We start from the raw sequence: 22,421 nt of genomic DNA on the forward strand, positions 1-22,421 counted from the left end.
AAGACGCCACAAACGGTGTTGGAAAGCCGTTTGATAAGTCGATGATGAACGCCACGGAAACTTCCGATAAATTCAAATTAGTTCTTCAAGAACCAAAGAGAATACTCTCACAATTTTATGAATGTTCCTTTTTTTATTAAAAATTTACTAAGATGAATATATATAGACATAAACTAATCCTAATTTGGCAATATCTCCTCCTAAAGATAAGGAAAATAAAACCTAGACTATTGATAGAGATATGACTTAATCTATAAAGATATGAAATCTAAATATTCCTAGAATATCTCTATGAAATTTAAAGTTCAAACAAATCTGATGATATCTTCTGTTGATAATCAACTATTCTAAAAGCTTCCTCAAACACTTGCTGAATTTAGCCTTGTCCGGAATCTTCTATAACTTGAATCAAATTGATGGATTTTTGTTGATCACGTGATTCATGTCCAATGGACCTCCACGAATTTGCTTGAGCCCGAACTTCTTGAATCAGGCCATTGAGTTCATCTTTAAACTTCTTTGCTCGTGCTCACGTAATCGGTGCAATTGGAACTTGAACTAGATCCCTTGAAGTCGTGCTACGATTTGTATCATTCCCCTCCTCTTGAAAAGGATTTGCCCTCAAATCATCACCTGCATCAAAAGGAAGCAAATCAGCAACATTAAAAGTAGCACTTACATTGTACTCACCAAGTAAGTCTAATTTGTAAGCATTGTCATTGATGCGCTCCAGGACTTGAAAATGACCATCTCCTCTTGGAAGCAATTTCGAACGTCTTTGCGCCGGAAATCTCTCTTTCCTCATATACAACCAAACCCAATCTCCGGGTTCAAAAATCAGCTTATGACGCCCCTTGTTGGCGTGTTTTGCATACTGCTCAGTTCTTCGCTCAATGTTGAGTCTTGCTTTCTCATGAATCTGCTTGATAAATTCAGCTTTCTTTTTGCCATCTAAATTAACATGCTCAGAAGGTAAAGGAGATAAATCCAATGGAGTTAAAGGATTAAATCCATACACAATTTCAAATGGTGAAAATTTAGTAGCGGAATGAACAGATCTGTTATAAGCAAATTCAGCATGTGGTAAACACTCTTCCCATGTTTTAATGTTCTTTTTTATGATTGCCCTCAACAAAGTAGACAAAGTTCTATTTACTACTTCCGTTTGACCATCAGTTTGTGGGTGACAAGTAGTAGAAAACAACAGCTTAGTACCTAACTTACACCACAAAGGTTTCCAAAAATAGCTCAAGAACTTAGCATCTCTATCCGAAACAATTGTTCTAGGCATGCCATGTAACCTCACAATCTCCCTAAATAACAAATCAACAACATGCGAAGCATCATCCGTTTTGTGACATGGAATAAAGTGTGCCATATTAGAAAATCTATCCACAACCACAAAAATTGAATCTCTCCCACGTTTAGTCCTAGGTAATCCTAACACAAAGTCCATTGAAATATCAATTCAAGGCTCACTAGGAATTGGTAAAGGAGTATACAAACCGTTGGGCTGCACTCTGGATTTAGCTTGCCTACATGTAACACATCTACCATAAATTCTCTCAACATCTCTTTTCATATGTGGCCAATAGAAGTGTTCTTGCAAAATAGATAAAGTCTTTGCAACACCAAAATGTCTCATTAATCCTCCACCATGAGATTCATGCACCAATAACTCCCTTAATGAACAATTAGGCACGCATAACTTATTCTCTCGAAACAGGAACCCATCATGCCTAAAGAACTTACCACAAGGGATTTTCTCACAAGCCCGATATTCCTCACAAAATTCATGGTCATCAGCATATAAATTTTTAATGTGCTCAAAACCAAGCAATTTTGCATCAAGTGTAGAGAGTAATGCATACCTGCGAGAAAGTGCATCGGCGACCACATTCTCCTTACCTTGCTTATACTGAATGACGTATGGAAACGTCTCAATGAACTTCACCCATCGGGCATGTCTTTTGTTTAGCTTGTGTTGGCCCTTCAAGTGTTTCAAGGACTCATGATCGGTGTGAATCACGAACTCCTTAGGCCATAGGTAGTGCTGCCACGTCTCTAAAGCTCGAACCAATGCACAACTCTTTATCATAAGTTGGTCGTCCTTCCTGCATGAGAACTGCACCTATACCAACACCTGAAGCATCACATTCAATCTCAAAAATTTTAGAAAAGTTAGGTAAAGATAATAAAGGAGCGTTGGTCAACTTCTCTTTGATTAGCTGAAACACCTTCTCTTGTTCTTCTCCCCATCTAAATCCAACGTTTTTCTTGATCACTTCAGTAAGTGGTGCTGCTATGCTACTAAAGTCCTTCACGAACTGCCAGTAGAAACTAGCAAGTCCATGAAAACTACGAACATTACTTACACTTGTGGGACTAGGCCACTCTTGGATTGCACGTACCTTCTCCTCATCAACCTGTATACCTTGTGCACTAATAACAAATCCCAAAAATACAAGCTTATCGGAACAAAAAGTACACTTCTTCATATTAACAAATAACTTTTCCTTCCTAAGCACATCTCAAATAGATTTCAAATGTACCTTATGATCATCTAAGTTTTTGCTGTAAACGAGTATATCATCAAAGTAGACAACCACAAATCTACCTATAAATGCACGCAAAACATGATTCATAAGTCTCATAAAAGTGTTTGGAGCATTAGTCAAACCAAAAGGCATAACTAACCATTCATACAAACCGTATTTTGTTTTAAAGACAGTTTTCCATTCTTCTCTTTCTTTCATTCTAATTTGATGATAACCACTCTTTAAATCAATTTTAGAAAATACACAAGAACCGTGTAGCTCATCTAACATATCATCTAAGCGAGGAATATGATGACGATACTTTACGGTTATGTTGTTGATTGCTCGGCAATCAACGCACATTCTCCACATCCCATCCTTCTTAGGTACAAGTATTACTGGAACAGCGCATGGGCTCAAGCTCTCCCTCACGTACCCTTTCTCTAACAACTCACTTACCTGCCGTTGAAGCTCCTTTGTCTCCTGAGGATTGCTCCTATAGGCTGGTCGGTTTGGAATTATCGCACCGGGAACAAAATCAATTTGATGTTCAATCCCTCAGATTGGAGGTAACCCGTGTGGTGTTTCCTCAGGAAAGACATCCTCATACTCCTGCAAAAGAGAAACAACAGAACTAGGCAAAGCGAGATCAAGTTCGTTAGTATTGAAAAATGCCTCTTTGTTTAAAAGTACAATCATCGGTTGATTTGAAAACATTGCTTGCCTAATTTCTCCTATTTTTGCATAAAAATTCTTTTGTTTTCTCTTTGATTTTCTCTCAATGGCCGAATTTTGATTTTCTTTTTATCTCTCATTTTTCTTGGTCTCTCTCTGATTTTCACTCTTTTTCTTCTGTTCACTCTCTTTTTGCAATCTCACTTGATCTTCATATACTTGCTGCGGAGTCAATGGTACAAGAGTGATTGATCGTTGATTAAGTACAAAGGAGTATTTGTTCGTAAAGCCATCATGCTTCACTCGTCTATCAAATTGCCATGGACGCCCTAGCAACAAGTGTCGTGCTTGCATCGGTACTACATCACACAACACTTCATCTTCGTATTTACCTATTCGAAATGCAACTAACACCTGCTTGTTCACCCTTATCTCACCACTATCATTTAACCATTGCAGCTTGTATGGCCTAGGGTGCTTCACCATGGGCAATCTCAATTTTTCCACCATTGTTGCGCTTGCGACATTAGTACAACTACCACCATCAATAATCACACTACATACCTTGTCTTTGATGTAGCACCTAGTGTGAAAGATGTTCTCTCGCTGCACTTCTTCAACTCCTTTTGTTTGCAAGCTCAATGCTCTCCTTGCCACCAATGTCAATGCATCTGGAGCTAAATATTTCTCCTCAGGAACGTCCTCCAATGGGGGCATGTCATCGGTGTCGGAATCTTCAGTGTCGGTCACAATGTCACCATTGTCTCACATCACCATGACCCGCTTGTTCGGGCATTAACTTGCTATGTGTCCCCTGCCTTGGCATTTAAAACACTTAATGTCACGATTCCTAGAGGTAGAAATGTCGGTTTTACCTTGAGGAACATGGCTGGTTGCTTCTTGCTTTTGCTCGGTTTTCAACATCGACGTGGATTGCTTCTCATCTTTCTTCCACTTATTCGGTTTCCAAGTGGATGTGCTTGGACTTTGGCTTGCACGTGTATTGCCTCTCCTCTTGAACTGGTTCTCAATCTTGATGGCCATGTGCACCATAACCTCCAACTCCACATAATGTTGTAATGCCACGGCATTTTGAATTTCTCGGTTCAATCCAGCCAAAAATCTTGCCATAGTAGCCTCCCGATCCTCCTCTACGTTAACTCTAATCATGGCCACTTCCATCTCCTTAAAATATTCCTCTACACTCCGGTTACCTTGCCTAAGACTTTGTAACTTATTATACAGCTCCCGGTAGTAATAACTAGGAACAAATCGCTTCCTCATCACCCTTTTCATTTCCTCCCACGTATCTATAGGTGGCTCTCTATTTCTTCGCCTATTTATCATCAATTGATCCCACCAGACAATTGCATAATCCGAGAATTCAATTGCTGCCAATTTGACTTTCTTCAGCTCGGAATAAACTATAACAATCAAATACAAACTCCACCTTTTTCTCCCACTCAAGGTATGCTTCGGGATCACTCTTTCCTTGGAACGATGGGATTTTCATCTTAATACTACCCAAGTTATTATCTTCCCGATTCCTATCTTCTTTAAACCGCCCTCCATGTCTCCTATTACTAACAACCGAATCTCGATCATCTTCATTAAAACCAGCCCCGTAATTCTCTTCATCTTCAACCCTCACTTCCCTCGGTTGAACTCTTTCCTTCCTACGTGCATTAGGAGCGTTTCGTGGCTACTCCACACGTTTATTCTCCATCAGATCTATCCGTTCATGAACCTGCTCAAACTCCAACCTCATCACACGCCTCATCTCACTCATCATGGCCTCTATAAGTATTTTCGAATCAGTCAATTCCGAAGCACCTTTGGGAACACTCTTAGAACTGTTATGAGACATAATTGCTGCAAAATAAAGTTAGAAAGAAAGGACCTCGTAATTATCTCCCTTACGTGTTTACACTCAAGATTGTGAATCACTCTACACTCGTGTTTTCACTCAAACAAACATGGCTTTTAAACCTCTAATGTTCTCACCACTCCTGCCTTTTTCCACTCAATAATTCTCTTTCATATCTCATTAAACTAAACAAACAATTCTCCAAAATTTCCAGCAGCAATTCACCAAGAACTTACCAAGGAAAATTAATGGTCGAAGGAAATTTAAGGAAGAAAGGAAACAAGAGAGAATGCAACTACTATGAAGAATTAAATAAACCAGAATGTTATATGAAATTATGGGATCAGAATCAATGCAGATTACAAAGAACGAGAAATAACAACTTTAGAATGGTCTGATGTAAAGAATTTGGATCAAATTGACAATGATGTCTTCTTTCTTTTCTTTCGATCTTTTTTTTTCAGCTCTGTATTTTTTTTTGGCTGATTTTTTTCAGCTCTTTTTTTTTTTGCTGTTAACAATCCACAAAGAACAAACTCGACGAAGCGGAACTTAGCAAATTGAAATAAAAAGGATAGGATAAACCCGATTTGGAGCCTGATGCTTTGATACCAAATGATGCGATTCCCGCCAAGAATGACGAGACCCGACAACTAAAGGAACCCAAGATCGTTCCACGATCAGATTTGAGTGACAAACCTTCGACCCATTGTTTATGACAAAAACAAGAGCCTTGGTATAACTGATCTCAACCCGTTGTTTATTGCGAAACAAGAATCTCGGTATATAGGAAGACGCCACAAACGGTGATGGAAAGCCGTTTGATAAGTCGATGAAGACGCCACAAACGGTGTTGGAAAGTCGTTTGATAAGTCGATGATGAACGCCACGGAAACTTCCGATAAGTTCGAATTAGTTCTTCAAGAATCAAAGAGAATACTCTCACAATTTTATGAATGTTCCTTTTTTTATTAAAAATTGACTAAGATGAATATATATAGACATAAACTAATCCTAATCTGGCCATATCTCCTCCTAAAGATAAGGAAAATAAAACCTAGAATATTGATAGAGATATGACTTAGTCTATAAAGATATGAAATCTAAATATTCCTAGAATATCTCCATGAAATTTAAAGTTCAAACAAATCTGATGATATCTTCTGTTGATCATCAACTATTCTAGAAACTTCCTCAAACACTTGCTGAATTTAGCCTTGTCCGGAATCTTCTATAACTTGAATCAAATTGATGGATTTTTGTTGATCACGTGATTCATGTCCAATGAGCCTCCACGAATTTGTTTGAGCCCGAACCTCTTGAATCAGGCCATTGAGTTCATCTTTAAACTTCTTTGCTCGTGCTCGCGTAATCGGTCCAATTGGAACTTGAACTAGATCCCTTGAAGTCGTGCTACGATTTGCATCACCCTCATCTGCCTCCTCTTCTTTAATAACACATGTATGATGCCTACTTGAAGATCAACCTAGGCCTCGCACTCTTCATGGCGGTCCTTCTTATCATCCCCATCATGGGACTCGTGTACATAAAGCGCTAATTTAGATTGCTTTAAGTGGTTTGTTGCTTCACTAATTCTTCAATTTTTGAACTTACTCAATTTTCTAGATTTAGGGTTTGTTGTTGTAGCTTCAATTTCAACTTTTTTTTCTATGGTATGATGATTATTTGGTAAAAACTTTTGGTGAATATATTGAAATAGGTCAACAACATGTTTCGAGGTTGGATTATTGGGATCAATTAGATTAGTCATAAGGCATTTAGACGTTCTTTAATTCCATGTGATTTCATTTGCTCAGTACTAGTTGTTCATGATTTTGTTTTTAATTTTTGCAATTGGATGTAGATGGGGAATTTTTATCTACAGAAAAGGGAAGAGGAGGAACAAACATTGAAGGTGAATATGTTCTGGTTGCAAAGCTTCGGAGACAAAGGACAAGAATGGAGTGAAGAATAAAATTCAAAGAGAACAAGAACTACTTGTAAATTTGTTTCACATATATTTGGCTTTGTGAGGTCTTGTAACCATAGGATTCATGAATTATTTTATGATGACTTTGGGCATCATTATTCAAGTTGTCAATTTGATTCATGTGTAGATATATTTTTCCGTATCACAATTTATGTCACAATTTGTTGATAGAATCTAAATGCTAATGTTCATTGTCGTATATCGATAACATGCTAATAACATGTCGGTGACATGCTAATATTGACACCATTATTTGTACTTGTGGACTGATAGTGGGCTATTAGCATGTTGCCAGAGGATGTTCTATATAAACATGTATCATGCTTGGGCCGATCCTTCGAAGGTCGGCCAAGACAAGGATCTCACAACCCAAAACATTGAGTCGGCCCAAATAAGGCTCTCCTGACCCAAATTGAGTCAGTCCATGTTTGTGATGCGGACCTCACGAAGGATTGTAAAACCCGACGACCAACTTGAATCGATTCCCAGATCGCCAAACACAGATTTAGATATAGAGGATTATTGACCCGTTGTTTATAAAGAAACAAGAACCAACAATATCAAGACAAGGATTATTGACCCGTTGTTTATGAAGAAACAAGAACCAATAATATCAAAGTGTACCGAATAATCATAAGCTGTCACACTTGTTCGTCCGAAGGAGTTCAATGAAGAACAAAGGAGAAAATCTCACCAAAATACCAGAATATTCTACCTCTGATCAGCTACTCAGCCTCTTTTATATAAGCCTAGGAGAAACTGGAAACTAATAAACTGGGCAACTAGAATAACCTTAGTTTCCTAAAGCCAAAAATAACAAAGGAAACTAAATAATGGCTATCTAGAATAGTTGGCAGCCTTTTATTCCATCTTCAGCATCTCATGGCAAGTCAGTTGAATAAAGGCCTTTAGAGACCCAATTGAATTAGACTCCTCTTGGCCTAAAAGCCCATCAGCAAGCTCTCCATAACTTGGTGGATTTGTTTGGCCTTCGCCCGTGTAATTGGCCCACTCGGAACATGCAAGCCTCCAAGATCTTGTGCTTCAACTCCCTCTTCACGAGTCCGACTTCCAAGCTCGTGTGCATCAGCCTCATTGTCATGCCCATGATCCTCATCATTCTCCCTCTCTTCAAAAGGATTCGTCCTTGAATCGAAACCTACATCAATCGGAGAAAAATCAGAAACATTAAAAGTTAGGCTAACATTATACTCACCTGGTAAATCTATTTTGTAGGCATTATCATTTATCTTGGCTACGACTTGGAATGGTCCAATTCCTCGTGGACTCAATTTGGATTTCCGTTGGTTTGGAAATCTTTCCTTCCTCATATGAACCCACACCCAATCTCCTGGTTCAGAAATCACTTTTTTCCTTCCCTTGTTGGCACGTTCAGCATATTGTTTATTCTTCTTCAAGATATGTTGCCTCGCTTCTTCATGAATCTTTTTCACCATATCTGCCTTTTTCTTCCCGTCAAGACTAGAAATCTCACTCATAGGCAAAGGGATTAGATTCAAAGGTGTTAATGGATCAAAACCATACACAATCTGAAATGGTGAGAAGTTAGTAGAAGAATGTACTGTACGATTATAAGCAAACTCAATAAACGGTATGCAATCTTCCCAAGACTTCAAATTCCTTTTTATGACTGTACGAAGAAGAGTGAACAATGTCCTATTAACCACCTCGGTTTGCCCATCCGTTTGGGGATGACAAGTAGTTGAAAATAACAATTTAGTTCCTAACTTTCCCCACGGGACGCGCCAAAAATGACTCAAGAACTTAGCATCCCGATCACTAACTATGGTCTTAGGTATCCCATGCAATCGCACTACCTCCCTAAAGAAAAAATCAGCAATATGTGTGGCATCATCAGTTTTGCGGCATGGAATAAAATGAGCCATCTTAGAAAATCGATCCACAACTACGAAAATGAAATCTTGTCCTTTATTAGACCTAGGCATTCCTAGGATGAAATCCATGGATATATCAGTCCAAGGCTCATTAGGAACAGGTAAAGGTATATACATTCCATGGGGTTTGACTGTTGATTTCGCCTTCTTACAAGTAACACATTTAGAGCAAATTCTCTCCACATCTCTCTTCATATGCCAAAAGAAATGTTCTCTCAAAATATCCAAAGTCTTAACTACCTCGAAATGACCCATAAGACCTCCCCCATGCGACTCAAGCACAAGTAATTCACGCATAGAAGAATTAGGAATGCGCGGCTTATTCTCCCTAAATAAGAATTCGTCATGCTTATAGAACTTACCAAATGCACCCTTTTCACATGTACTATATATAGCACCAAAGTCAGAATCTTGCATGTACAACTTCTTAAGATGTTCAAACCCAAGAAATTTGGCATTTAGAGTAGAGATAAGTACATACCTCCGTGATAATGCATCAGCTACCACGTTTTCCTTTCCTTGCTTGTACTGAATCACGTATGGAAACATCTCTATGAATTCGACCCATTTGGCATGTCTCCGATTCAGCTTGTTTTGCCCTTTCAAATGCTTCAATGATTCGTGGTCCGTGTGTATGACAAATTCCTTCGACCACAAGTAGTGCTGTCACGTCTCCAAAGCGCGGACCAAACCATAGAGTTCCTTGTCATATGTAGAATAATTCAAAGCGGCTCCATTTAGCTTCTCACTAAAGTAGGCAATCGGTCGTTTTTCCTGCATCAAAACAACACCTATACCAATCCCGGAAGCATCACATTCAATCTCGAAAGTTTTCGAAAAATCAGGTAAAACCAATAAAGGTGCAGAACAAAGCCTTTCCTTAATCAAATTAAATGTTTGCTCTTACTCTACTCCCCATTTGAAACCTATATCTTTCTTAACCACTTCCGTCAATGGAGCAGCCAAAGTACTAAAATCCCGCACAAATCGCCTATAAAAACTGGCTAGACCATGAAAACTTCTTACCTCAGTTACGGATTTCGGCGTCGGCCAATCCTTAATTACTTTCACCATTTTCTCATCAACCTGAATACCCTTGGAACTAACAACAAATTCCAAAAACACAACTCGATCCATGCAAAATGTACATTTCTTCAAGTTAGCATATAATTTTTCATGTCTCAATGCCTGAAGCACGCGTCGCAAATGATGAATATGATCCTTCAAGCTCTTACTATACACCAAAATATCATCAAAATATACAACCACGAATTTTCCAATGAAAGCACGCAAAACATGATTCATGAGCCTCATGAAAGTACTAGGCGCATTAGTTAATCCGAATGGCATAACTAACCACTCATACAAGCCCTGTTTTGTTTTGAAAGCCGTTTTCCACTCATCACCCTCTTTCATCCTAATCTGATGGTATCTGCTTTTCAAGTCTACTTTTGTAAATAACGTGGAACCATGCAATTCATCCAACATGTCATCTAATCGAGGAATGGGATGTCGATACTTTATCGTGAGTTTATTTACAGCACGGCAATCAACACACATTCGCCAAGTACCATCTTTCTTTGGCACCAGCAACATCGGAACCGCACAATGACTCATGCTCTCACGCACATACCCTTTAGCTAAAAGCTCGTCCACTTGCCTTTGAAGTTCCTTTGTCTCCTCTGGATTACTTCGATATGCTGGCCGGTTCGGAATTGCGGCTCCTGGCACAAAGTCGATTTGATGCTCTATTCCCTTTATTGGTGGCAAACGATTGGGTAACTCCGTGGGAAAGACATCTCCAAACTCCTGCAAAAGAGAGGTAAGAATTAAGGTCAAAGAAATAAGCCTCCTTGTAAACAAACAAGATCATTGGGCGATTAGCTTTGAATGCACTCTTGATCTCTCTTTCTTTTGCATAGAAGCTCATTTTTTTCTCTTTTCTCTCAACTAACTCTTTCCTCTCATCTATAGCTGAACTCTCTTTCTTTTTACTATCCTGAATTTCTTCCTCTCTAGTCTTACCAGTTTCCTCTCTCACTTGCTCACTCTCTTTTTTTCTTTCAATCTCAGCTTCTACCTCACTTTTCTCACAAATTGATCTCTTGATTCGAAGCTGATCTTCATACACCTGATAAGGTGTCAATGGAACAAGTGTCACCTTTCTACCATCCTTGACAAAAGAGTATCGATTCTTATACCCATCATGTATTGCCTGTCTATCGAACTGCCATGGCCTCCCGAGCAACATATGACTAGCATGCATGGGCACTACATCACAAAGAACTTTATCGTTGTATCTCCCAATTGTAAATGAAATCTGAACTTGCTTGTTCACCTTCACTTCTCCACTTTCATTCAACCATTGCAGCTTATATGGCCTAGGATGCTTCAATGTACGCAATCCCAACTTGTCAACAAGTAACTTACTAGCCACATTCACACAGCTACCCCCGTCAATGATCAAACTACATACTCGATCCTTCACTTGGCATCTAGTGTGGAATATATTTTCCCTCTGCACATCATCTCTCTCTTCTTCCTTAATTTGTACATTCAGTGCTCGCATGATTACTAAGGCATTCCCCTTAGCAGCATATTCATAATCACTACTAGAATCATCTTGTGTTGGCATTGAATCACTTTCCTCCTCTTCAGTTTCAATTTCCCCACTATCCAGCATGATCATTGCCTTTTTATTTGGACATTGAGAAGCAATATGCTCATACCCCAAACACCGAAAACATTTGATATCTCTATTCTTTTGAGGTTGGGATATAGAGTTACCTCTCTCCTTGTTGTCCCCTTGGCTCTTGCTCATGCTCCTTTCAGCATTCGATTTGGGTTTCTCTGCTGGTCTTGAGCTAGCACCCCATTTCGACTTCCAATTTGAAGATCCCGAATAAGAACCACCCTCATGCTTGGCTGGTCTCCCTCTCTTGAGTTTCCGTTCTACTTTCATGGCCATGCTAACCATCTCTTCTATCTCCACATAATATTGCAACTCCACCACATTAGCAATTTCTCGATTCAAACCACATAAAAAACCTGGCCATAGTTGCCTCTTCATCTTCTTCAATGTTTGCCCGAATCAAAGCTATTTCCATCTCCTTGTGGTAGTCTTCCACGCTCCTCGTCCCTTGCCTTAGACTTTGCAATTTTAAATGCAAGTCCCGATAGTAATACGAGGGAACAAATCGCCTCTGCATAACAGTCTTCATCTCCCCCCAAGTCTCAATAGGTCTTTCATGGTTCCTTCTTCTTTCCTTAACCAATTTGTCCCACCAAACGATGGCATAATCAGTGAATTCCACCGCTGCAAGCTTCACTTTCTTCTCTTCCGAGTAATTATGGCAATCAAATATAAGCTCCACCTTCCTCTCCCATTCGATAAAAGCGTCAGGGTCATTCCTCCCTTGAAAAGGTGGTATCGTCATTTTAATACTCCCAATATTCCTATCTACTCTATCTCTAATTGCTTGATCTCGCCTGCCATGTGTTCGACCCTCATTCCTAACTCCTCTGGCTCTCCTCACTCTTCCCACGGATGCAATTTCATTATCTTCCTCATAATCTTCATCTTCTTCATCGTGAGGATTCGCCGGCTGGCGGATTAGTCTCCTTGCATTGGGAACTTGCACATGCTGCCTGGGTTGCTCCCTCTGCATTTGATCAATTCGTTGATCTTGCCGGTCTGTTCTATCACGGATATCTCCAAAAACAACTTCCAGTCTCTCGAATTGTTGCTGCATGGCTTTCAAAGTAAAAGCAACATCTTGCTTGCCAGCATTACTTCCATCCCCGGTTGTAGATTCATTGCCTTTTTCTGCGAAGCTCATGTTTGCACTATGAAAAGAAAATTGGTGTTAGGACCTCACAACCACTCGCTCACGTGTTTGCCCTCAAATTATTGTCACTCAACACTTTTGTTTCGCTCAGTTCAATGGCTTTTTCCCTCTGATACGCTCACCACTCTTGCCTCTTTCCACTCTAATTTCCTCCTCAAAGTTCTTTAAAGAACTCAGCAACTCACAAATCAAAGGCAACTAGCTCATAAAAATTCAAAACAACAATTAATATATTGGCCCTAATTTGGACACAAGCTAACAGGGAAATAAATGGTTAAAAGAAAGTTAACCAAGGAAAGATTTTAGGAATGAAGAAAGGAATATATCATAGTAATATATGGATGGAAAGATATGGAGGATGATATAGGGAAGGGAATATGGAAGATCAGGTATTGGGTAATTATGGGAGCAAAATCAACGCGGATCAACAACAAGGTAAATAACAACTTTAGAATGATCTGATGCAAAGAATCCGGATCAAATTGACACCGACGGCTTCTTTCTTTTCTTTCTATCTTTTTTTTTCAGCTCTATTTTTTTTTGGCCGAATTTTTTTTTTGCTCTCCCTTTTTTTTTTTGCTACTAATCAATCCAGAACGAACAAGCTAGATGGAATGAAATTCAACGAATTGAAACGTAAAGGATAAGATAAACCTGATTTGGAGCCTGATGCTCTAATACCAAAATGATGCGGACCTCACGAAGGATTGTAAAACCCGACGACCAATTTGAATCGATTCCCAGATCGCCAAACACAGATTTAGATATAGAGGATTATTGACCCGTTGTTTATAGAGAAACAAAAACCAACAATATCAAGACAAGGATTATTGACCCGTTGTTTATGAAGAAACAAGAACCAATAATATCAAAGTGTACCGAACAATCACAAGCTGTCACACTTGTTCGTCCGAAGGAGTTCAATGAAGAACAAAGGAGAAAATCTCACCAAAATACCAGAATAGTCTACCTCTGATCAGCTACTCAGCCTCCTTTACATAAGCCTAGGAGAAACTGGAAACTAATAAACTAGGCAACTGGAATAACCTTAGTTTCCTAAAGCTAGAAATAACAAAGGAAACTAAATAATGGTTATCTAGAATAGTTGGCAGTCTTTTATTCCATCTTCAGTATCTCATGGCAAGTCAGTTGAATAAAGGCCTTTGGAGACCCAATTGAATTAGACTCCTCTTGGCCCAAAAAGTCCATCAGCAAGCTCTCCATAGCTTGTTGGATTTGTTTGGCCTTCGCCCGTGTGATTGGCCCACACGGAACATGCAAGCCTCCAAGATCTTGTGCTTCAGCTCCCTCTTCACGAGTCCGACTTCCAAGCTTGTGTGCATCATCCTCATTGTCATGGCCATGATCCTCATCAGTTTGCTTTGGGCGACCCAAAATTTTGGGTCGACCCTACCCATGACTTTGGGTCAGCCCAAGTTCCCCCCTGGACGACCCAAAATATTGGGTCGTCTCAAGACAGTGCATGGACCGACTATCACTTTATCTGATCTATCGTTATGGGTCGTCTTTGGTCGGGTCTATGGCGACCCATTTGAAAATGGGTTGCCGATTCTGTCTCGAATGTACTTTAGGCGACCTTTTTTAATGGGTCGTGAAATGGGTCGCCAGACCTTTTTTCAGTTATGTGGTTCTTTGTTCATCATCTTACACTTAGAATGCTCGGTGAGTTTCTCTAAACATATTTCGTCAGTTTATTCTTATTTCTTAACTGTCTCACAGGTTATGTTCTTACACTATGTTATTAAGTAATTATCTCGAAGGTTAGTATGTTCCTTATTAATAGAATCTAAGGAAATAGTAAAATAATGGAAATAAAACATACAAAAATCAGGAGAGGAAGAGAGGGATTGTAGGGGCATGACGACGCTGAGGGCAACAACGTTTCTCTAAGGCGGTGGTGTTTGGCGTTCGGCTAACACCAACGCTATTTTGTCATCCCTCTCTCTGTTTCTAACGAGAACTGGAATCAGTTTTCTAACAAGAGCTGGAATGACCTATCGCTCACTAATAGGTCAAACCCAATAGCAGGCGAAGCCATCTAGAAAAATAATTATTTTATGAACTCCAAAGTTATCCTCTGTTAAAACCTAATAAAAATTATCTTCAAGCCGATACAAAACAAAACCTTAGTGTTTAATTTATTAATAGCACTAAAGTATTTAACAACTCCCAAATTCTTATAAATCCGAAATCACAAGGTCCGATATTCTTTAATAGTACTACTCGAAAAGAACCTTCTTAAAGCATTACCTCTCAAATTCTCCTAAAGCTAAATCTGGGAAAATAATTAATAAAAGGCTAAGTCAACATAATCTATAAGTAACCAGCACTCACTCATGTCGGGTTAAGCATAGAATAAGATGGACTTATCTTATTTCCATGTACCTTATAAAATAAAATGAAAACCATAGGTTTGGTCCACTAACTTTCATTGTTTACATCCACTTTTTTTTTCTTATTGTTTTTTTTTTCTTTTTTTCTATTTTCGTTCCATACTTTTAATCCTTTATCTATTTATATCTTTCAGTAAGTTTTACTGTTACTTAATCTGAGATGACATTGCATGTTGGAAAAACTACCTGTCAATGACACGTCGTAATTTTTATGTTCTCATAAAACTGAACCGAAACGATGAACCGAACACCATTTTATTTTCGGTTCACTTTTTCAACTCTCCTCTTTTACACTAATAGAGCTCTCTCTCTGTTAAGCTTCTAATTGGTCTGCTCTCTCTTGGTTCAAATCCCATTTATGGTTGGCTCCAGTCCTTGGCGCGGAAATGAAGAGATATTTAAGCCTTTGATGCTTCTCATCCCTCTTGGTTTGACTTTCAAAAAACGAAGTCGTTTTTTTCCTTTTTCCTCATAGTCGCTCACGTTGGTGAATCTGTGCGGGTGTGTCGCCTTCTCTCTCTTTGTTTCTTCGTCTTAGTAATGAATTTGGGAAATATTAAGGCCCTCATTCTTCCTATCTATCTTGTTGTTTGTGTTAAAAAGAAATTGACCGCATTTGGCAAATTTAAGATTCATGCTGGATGAATATGATGCTGAATTTAGGCATAATTGGGTTCAGTTGTGTAAGAATTTTTTTTTTTTAAGATTAGAACTGGCAATGTTATAGGAAACCTAAACCTTATGGTACAAAAATCGTCATTTGCGTTCTTCCTTTAGCCTTGTTCACCAATGTCCCTTATCCATGGCGATACTTTCTTGTGTACACCGCTATTATTTCCTTCATAAAGAACTTTCTCTGATGGTGTTCCAGGTTGCACAGAAAATTTAAAATGAGTTACTCAAATTGTTTTCAAGGAAAAAAAAATACTAAGGATGCAAATTATTGTGCTTTCCAATGAAAGCATTATTGGTGCTTACCTTCCATATAAAAACACCAGTTTCAGTGTAAAAGAAGTCTCATAACCATGCTCGAGCTTTCTATTTGTGCTATTAGCCCAACCTGCTCCTCTTCCATGAGCCCCGCCTTTCTCCAGACTCCAGAGCTCCCACCCCAACCTGCTCCTCTTCCGTGAGCCCAAACTTGCCATGCTTCGCTACCCTCATCCCTTCCTATCCATCACCTTGCCCCGCCTCAATTTCCCATGCCTGCCCTGTTGCCATTTGTCCCACCCCTACCTCAACCACTACCACGCCTCCTACTATTTCCTTCAGATGCTACTTAATCCATACCATTTCCTTCATGTTCAGCCGGACCCTCACCATTTTCTCCCTTCGTCTTTAAGGTTTAGGTCTGCCTGGCACAAGCAAGGTTCCGAAGGTTTGATAGGTCATTTCCAATCTTTGGCTACATCAAATCCCCTACACAAGTTTAAACAAAGGAGAAAACAGTTTTAACTGATCTAATAAAATAGAAAAAATTTCAATTGAATTTTGTCATTCATTAAAAAAAAAAACTATATACTATCCATCCACAGTTTGCATGCAAAATGAATGTATTCGTATATGTCTCTTTGTACCAATCCCATAAGTAATCTCCTACTTCACCTTGACGATGAAAGATTACACAAATTGCATGATGACACGAGATGCCTGAGATATCCCATGCTCTATAAATGCAAGTTTTTCCGTCCATATTAACGACAAATCTATCTACTTGACCATTCGAGTGATACTTGACCTCGTAACCAATAGTAACATTCCAATATAAATGGGAAGCTAGATTAACCAAATCATGTAACTCCTTTTCCTTTTCTCGGGTAAATCTCAGTCCATTTCTCTAGTTTCCATTTCTTTCTTGAATTCTATTAATAATTCTCAGTTGCATCTTCTCAAGCATAATGATAATAGGCTTATGCCTTGCATCTAGGATCCATCCATTGAATGACTCAATGATATTTTACCAATCATATTACGCTTCTTGTCAGCGTTAAGATATGCCCTACACCAATATTTGGATGCGTCTTCTCTAAGTCTTATTCTCCTTCCTTAGTGGTTTATTCTAGCTCATTAAATTTCGGCACAATGCTTTAGGCTTGAATTTCTTTCTCTAGTTTGCATAAATGTGCCATGCACACATTTTTTGTTCAGCATTTGGCATAAATTTTTTCACAGCTCGCAGTAGCCTCCTGCTGAATATACAATCAAATATCATATTACACCTCCATAATTATAAGGCTTTTGCATCTGCAAGAATAACAAAAAAAAAATTGTAGTTCAAATGGAATCCGACTAGCTACTAGTGTTTTAAAGTTCATTTTAGTTATGATATTGTTTCCAATGCATAATGATCACCCAAATAATAATCATTTGACTCGGTTTTCACCAAGTTATCAATAACTTTAATTATAATGTTGTTTTCGCATCATAATTGCATAATTTTACATATTGTAACTCAAACTTTGTTATTGTTTCTGCAGCAGAAGTCTCTTCTACATGCTGAACATCAGCAACAATCAATTTTGCACCTATTTTTGCACCAAATCCATTCCTTTTTTATTTTAAGGAAACATGCAAAGATGATAGTAATTGAGTTTTCTCATTCAGAAACAATAGCCATGTTAAACGAAAAATAAGACAAGAAAGTAAATGAACAATAAATTTAAGAAAATAAAACTAGGCTATAAGAAAATAAAGATAAATAATATTTTGTTGATCACTCATTATGGACCAACCCTGATATGGACCTGAAAGTAGAGGCCTATATAAGATCCAATGGAATAAAGAATCCACACCATTGAAAATTCATGGGCTGGTGAGCCCAAGTCCACTAAAAATCTAAGAAAGGAGAGAGGAATTTAAACGCAACGGTAGGATAGTAGTGAACACCCCATTGAATCACACGCTTCATTAACACTCCATTGGTTATCCCATAGACGTGCCTTTGAAGCCACAACTAGAGCTTGCAATTCGGTTCTGAATCATCCCATAGACGTGCCTTTGAAGCCACAACTAGAGCTGTTCTGCTTCGCCATTTCGACATCCCAATTTCCAAGAATTTTATCTCCATATTCTTATGGGCTTTCGATGTATTTTTTGCGCCAAAACGTGGTCGACTCGTTGAAATTTGACCTAAAAGTATTGGCGGTAGCATTTGGATCCTTAAATTAAAGGTTGTCAGATTAGCCACAGAACATGGTACAGAGAAGTTGATAACTCTATTTTGCCTGTTTTGATCTCAAATATCTGTAATTAGCATCTTGGCTTTGGGAAGAGTTGTATGTGCTGTAAATACCATAATTCATCTCTCAACATTGATGAGCTTCGAACCAGACCATGAGACCTCGAATCAGAAATGGATAAGGAAAGAAGGGTGAATGGCAGGTAGTAACAAATAAACTCACTCGATAAAATAAATCACAATGAATAAGAAAAGTTGTTTTGATTCGCCACGCGCAATAATGAATAATAAGAATCGGGATTTTCACCTCTGAACGAAGGAATTATTTAGATAAAAAGAAGAGGTTAAATGCACAAGGTAAATTCATTCAACATCATATCTGCTATAACAATTTCAAGATAGAGCTTATACAATGCTCTTACACCCATAAAAGTAACTAGAGTTAAAGCCGCTCTTACACCCATAAAAGTAATTAGAGTTAAAGTCGGATATCGATAAATAGTCCCCTAGCATATGAAAGAAAAAGTACGTGAAAAGACAAGAAAAGGGACAAGAGTCTTCATGCTACAGAAAAGTCTTCATGCCTCGAACAAAAAGCTAAATTCCGTCCAAACCATAGGTGGTCATTCTCAGAAAGCCAAAACAAACTGTTTTAGGTGTTTTAACACCTTATTTAATGCGCTGTAGTATAATAATTGGACCCGCCCTTCCCGCATCGAGTTTCTAGACCATTTATCGGGCAGTTGGGCCGAAACAGAGTCGGTGTTTTCTTGGCGTGATTCTTGAAGCACATCAAACATGCATTAAATTTGTCCCGACTCGAGGTCAATCGGTCATCAATTGATTCCGGCCAAATAAATAGGATTAAAGAAAAATGTATATACTGAGTGCTATATATAACTATAAATTGTGAGCAAAGATGCGAATGTGTACTTACTCCAATCTTATAAAAATGCAAAAAACACACATATAGTATTATATAAGAAATAAACTTTATAAGAGTAAGTGTAGGAAAAACTAAAGCAAAATAGAAGATATGGTAAATTAAGAGCTATGGATTTGCTTTCTTAGTTCAAATGGTGAGATATGGTAAGTGCTCCCAGCCATTATATATACAGATTATACAAAATATTATTGCTTAACAATTCATCTTAATAACATATTTAATTTGATCAAGGAGGATTAATTCAAGTGATTTAACGTTTGCTCTCATAATAAAGTAATATATATTATTTGAGTATTGTAAATAAAGAAATCCTTGATTGAAAAAATTGTATCTCTTAGTAGGCCGATCCAGTTTGAACTAAATTAATTAGACCATTGGAGTTTCAGATATCAGGTACATACCAAAAAAGAAAATTCAATGTGGATGGTAATGAAATCACAAATCATTTATGGAGAAAAATATTCAAAGATTAAATAGGGGAATGCCGGTGAATAATTTAGCACATGTGGAAGGTTATCAAAAGAGATACGTCGCAGGAAAATTTATCAATACCAATTATATTCTAGAATAAACTAATCAAATTTAAAATTAGCACAATTAAAAATGTATAGGTAAATTCGTTATAGAAATCCCGTGAAATGGAAACAAACAGTTAGTCCAAAGAAAAAAAAGGGTGCAATTCCAATTTTATTGCTTAACAATTTGGTTTTCAACCATAATAGTCTTCTTTTTTAAATTAATTCCCGCAATAAGTCTTCCCAAAATTTATTTCCCAAAATAGACATGATATTTTCTTAATTGCTCTTCCAAACCCTTATCTTTTTTATTTGTTTCATTTAAACCCCTTTTCAAATAAGGTCTTTTATTTATTAGCATGTATGAATTACTTACAAGTTTGTCATTATATTACCATGAACCGAAATTTAAATTTTACTAAAAAAAATTAGAGTTCAAGCTTCGTGCTAAGATTTAATTTTTGAACATATATATTAAAAATATTCAATATTTTATTTATTAAATATATATATATATATTTAATAACAACCAACATATACATTATTAGCTTAAATTCTGTGTGAAGAGCCCTCGTTTGTTTGACGAATCACTTGTTGGGAGTCTTCTATGTAAGAATTTTGGGCATATGCTTAACCGTGATCATCCATCATTGATTTCCCATCATTACAAGTAAACTTTTCGCATAAACAACCAATTGATATTACATGTCATCAGATCATCTATGGATACATATAGAAAAATAGAATTATCCATTTAATATATATTATAAGTATCAATTTAAATATTTAATATTACTTTCTAAATTTTCATTTTATCTTTTAGGAAATACTTCATACAAATAGACATTGTATGTAGTTTTTTTACTCTTCTTTTAGAATTGTTACAATTTAAATACATTTACTTATATATTTCACATCAATATTTTGAAATAAAGAATTTCTTGTGTATTAAAATTTATCTATACTTATTACTTATTTTTAATTCACATTGTAGAAAATTTTAAGATGTGAGTAATTTCATTATACTCATCGAGTCTTAAATTTCTAAAAAAATCTATATGTCAAAATTATATAATGTAAACACTGATGGAAGTTCATTCCGGAATTGCTTATTATGTATATCTATTTATTACTAAATCTAAATGAAATGGATATTTTTATCTATATTTTTATGCGAGATGAAAATCACTTGCTTAAACTCTAATAATTTTTTCATAAAATTTTAATTTTGGTTCATGGTAATCTATTCAAGAATAAGTCTTATTTAAGAATAAGTCCAATGAAATTCTTACAAATAATTCATTCATACTAATATATAAGAGTTTATTTCAAAGAGGATTTAAATGAAACAATTTAAAAAGTTAAGGGACCGCAATAAAAGACTTGCAATTCACACTAATAAATAAAAGATCTTATTTCAAAAGGAACAATATGGTAATATGGAGAGGACGGTGGGGGCTCGATATATCATCGTGATTAGTACGAACGAAAAAAAAAAAGATTAGTACGAATGATATGATTGTGGAGACTTGCAAACTCTCCAAAGGTCATGAAAGAGCTAGAGAGGGCAGGGACAGGACGGTGGGGGCTCGATATCATCGAGATTACTGAAGACCTCACATAATTAGACAACATTTGATAAATTAAGTGCTTAAAAATTAAGTGTTTAATTGGTTAAGAAAAGAAAAATATAGAAAGAGATAATAAATGATAAGGATGGAAAGATATTTTGTAAAGGGTGAAGAGTAAAAAAATGACTTATTTCATTAAGTCAAGTTTTGTTATTTACTCGTTAAGTGATTTCTTGCTAAATGATTAAGTAGTTTAGACTATCATATCTTATATTTTTCCCTTTGTTCCATTCATTTTTCTTATAATTAACTTTATAACCAACTTTTAAGCATTTATTTGATTTAGTTGAAAAACACACATACTTAGTTTTTCTTTAAGTTTAATTTAATTTTCAAAATTAATTTATTTTTTCTTAAATTTAAAATAGTTGTATCTATATGACTGAAAGGGAGCAGTAGAGAGCTAGAGAGGGCAGGACGAGGATGATGGCGGCCCGATATCATCGAGGTTGATGACGCCTCAAACCATCGTTTTTCTTTAAGTTTAGTTCAATTTTCAAAATTGATTTTGTTTTTCCCAGATTAAAATTGGTTGATTCTTCTCTAATGCTCCTGTCTTTTCTTTGCTCTCTCTTTAACTTTCACAATTTTCATTTATTTACTTAATTCACTTATGTAAAAATCAATTTTTTTTACTGTCTTTTTGACCCCCACAATTTTCATTTATCCATCATAATTTTAATTTATCTAATTGAGTTCACTTATATAAAAAAATCAATTCACACAGTAAACATCCAATTAAGTTCACTTATGTAAAAGATCAATTAACACACACTAAACGCTGGTCGCCGCAATAGAACATAAAAATTGCATGGAATTTATCAACTTTTTCTTTGTTAAATTAGAGTTATATTTAACATGCATAGCACAGATGCAAAATCTGTTTGTCTAACCTAGCTATGTC

At 37.0% G+C, this 22,421-nt stretch overlaps 1 protein-coding gene across 1 annotated transcript; it reads right to left on the reverse strand.

Annotated features, from left to right (window-relative positions):
• Window positions 1-9,651: 9,651 nt before the first annotated feature.
• LOC116209048 lies at window positions 9,652-12,824 on the reverse strand. Its single transcript, XM_031542612.1, has 5 exons — window positions 12,198-12,824; window positions 11,027-12,058; window positions 10,619-10,794; window positions 10,012-10,087; window positions 9,652-9,759 (listed from the first exon to the last, which is right to left on the reverse strand). The coding sequence occupies exons 1-5, from the start codon at window positions 12,822-12,824 to the stop codon at window positions 9,652-9,654; spliced, it is 2,019 nt and encodes a 672-aa protein (XP_031398472.1).
• Window positions 12,825-22,421: the final 9,597 nt, after the last annotated feature.

The sequence above is a fragment of the Punica granatum genome, chromosome 5 (assembly GCF_007655135.1).
Source record: "Punica granatum isolate Tunisia-2019 chromosome 5, ASM765513v2, whole genome shotgun sequence".
Classification (NCBI taxonomy): domain Eukaryota; kingdom Viridiplantae; phylum Streptophyta; class Magnoliopsida; order Myrtales; family Lythraceae; genus Punica; species Punica granatum.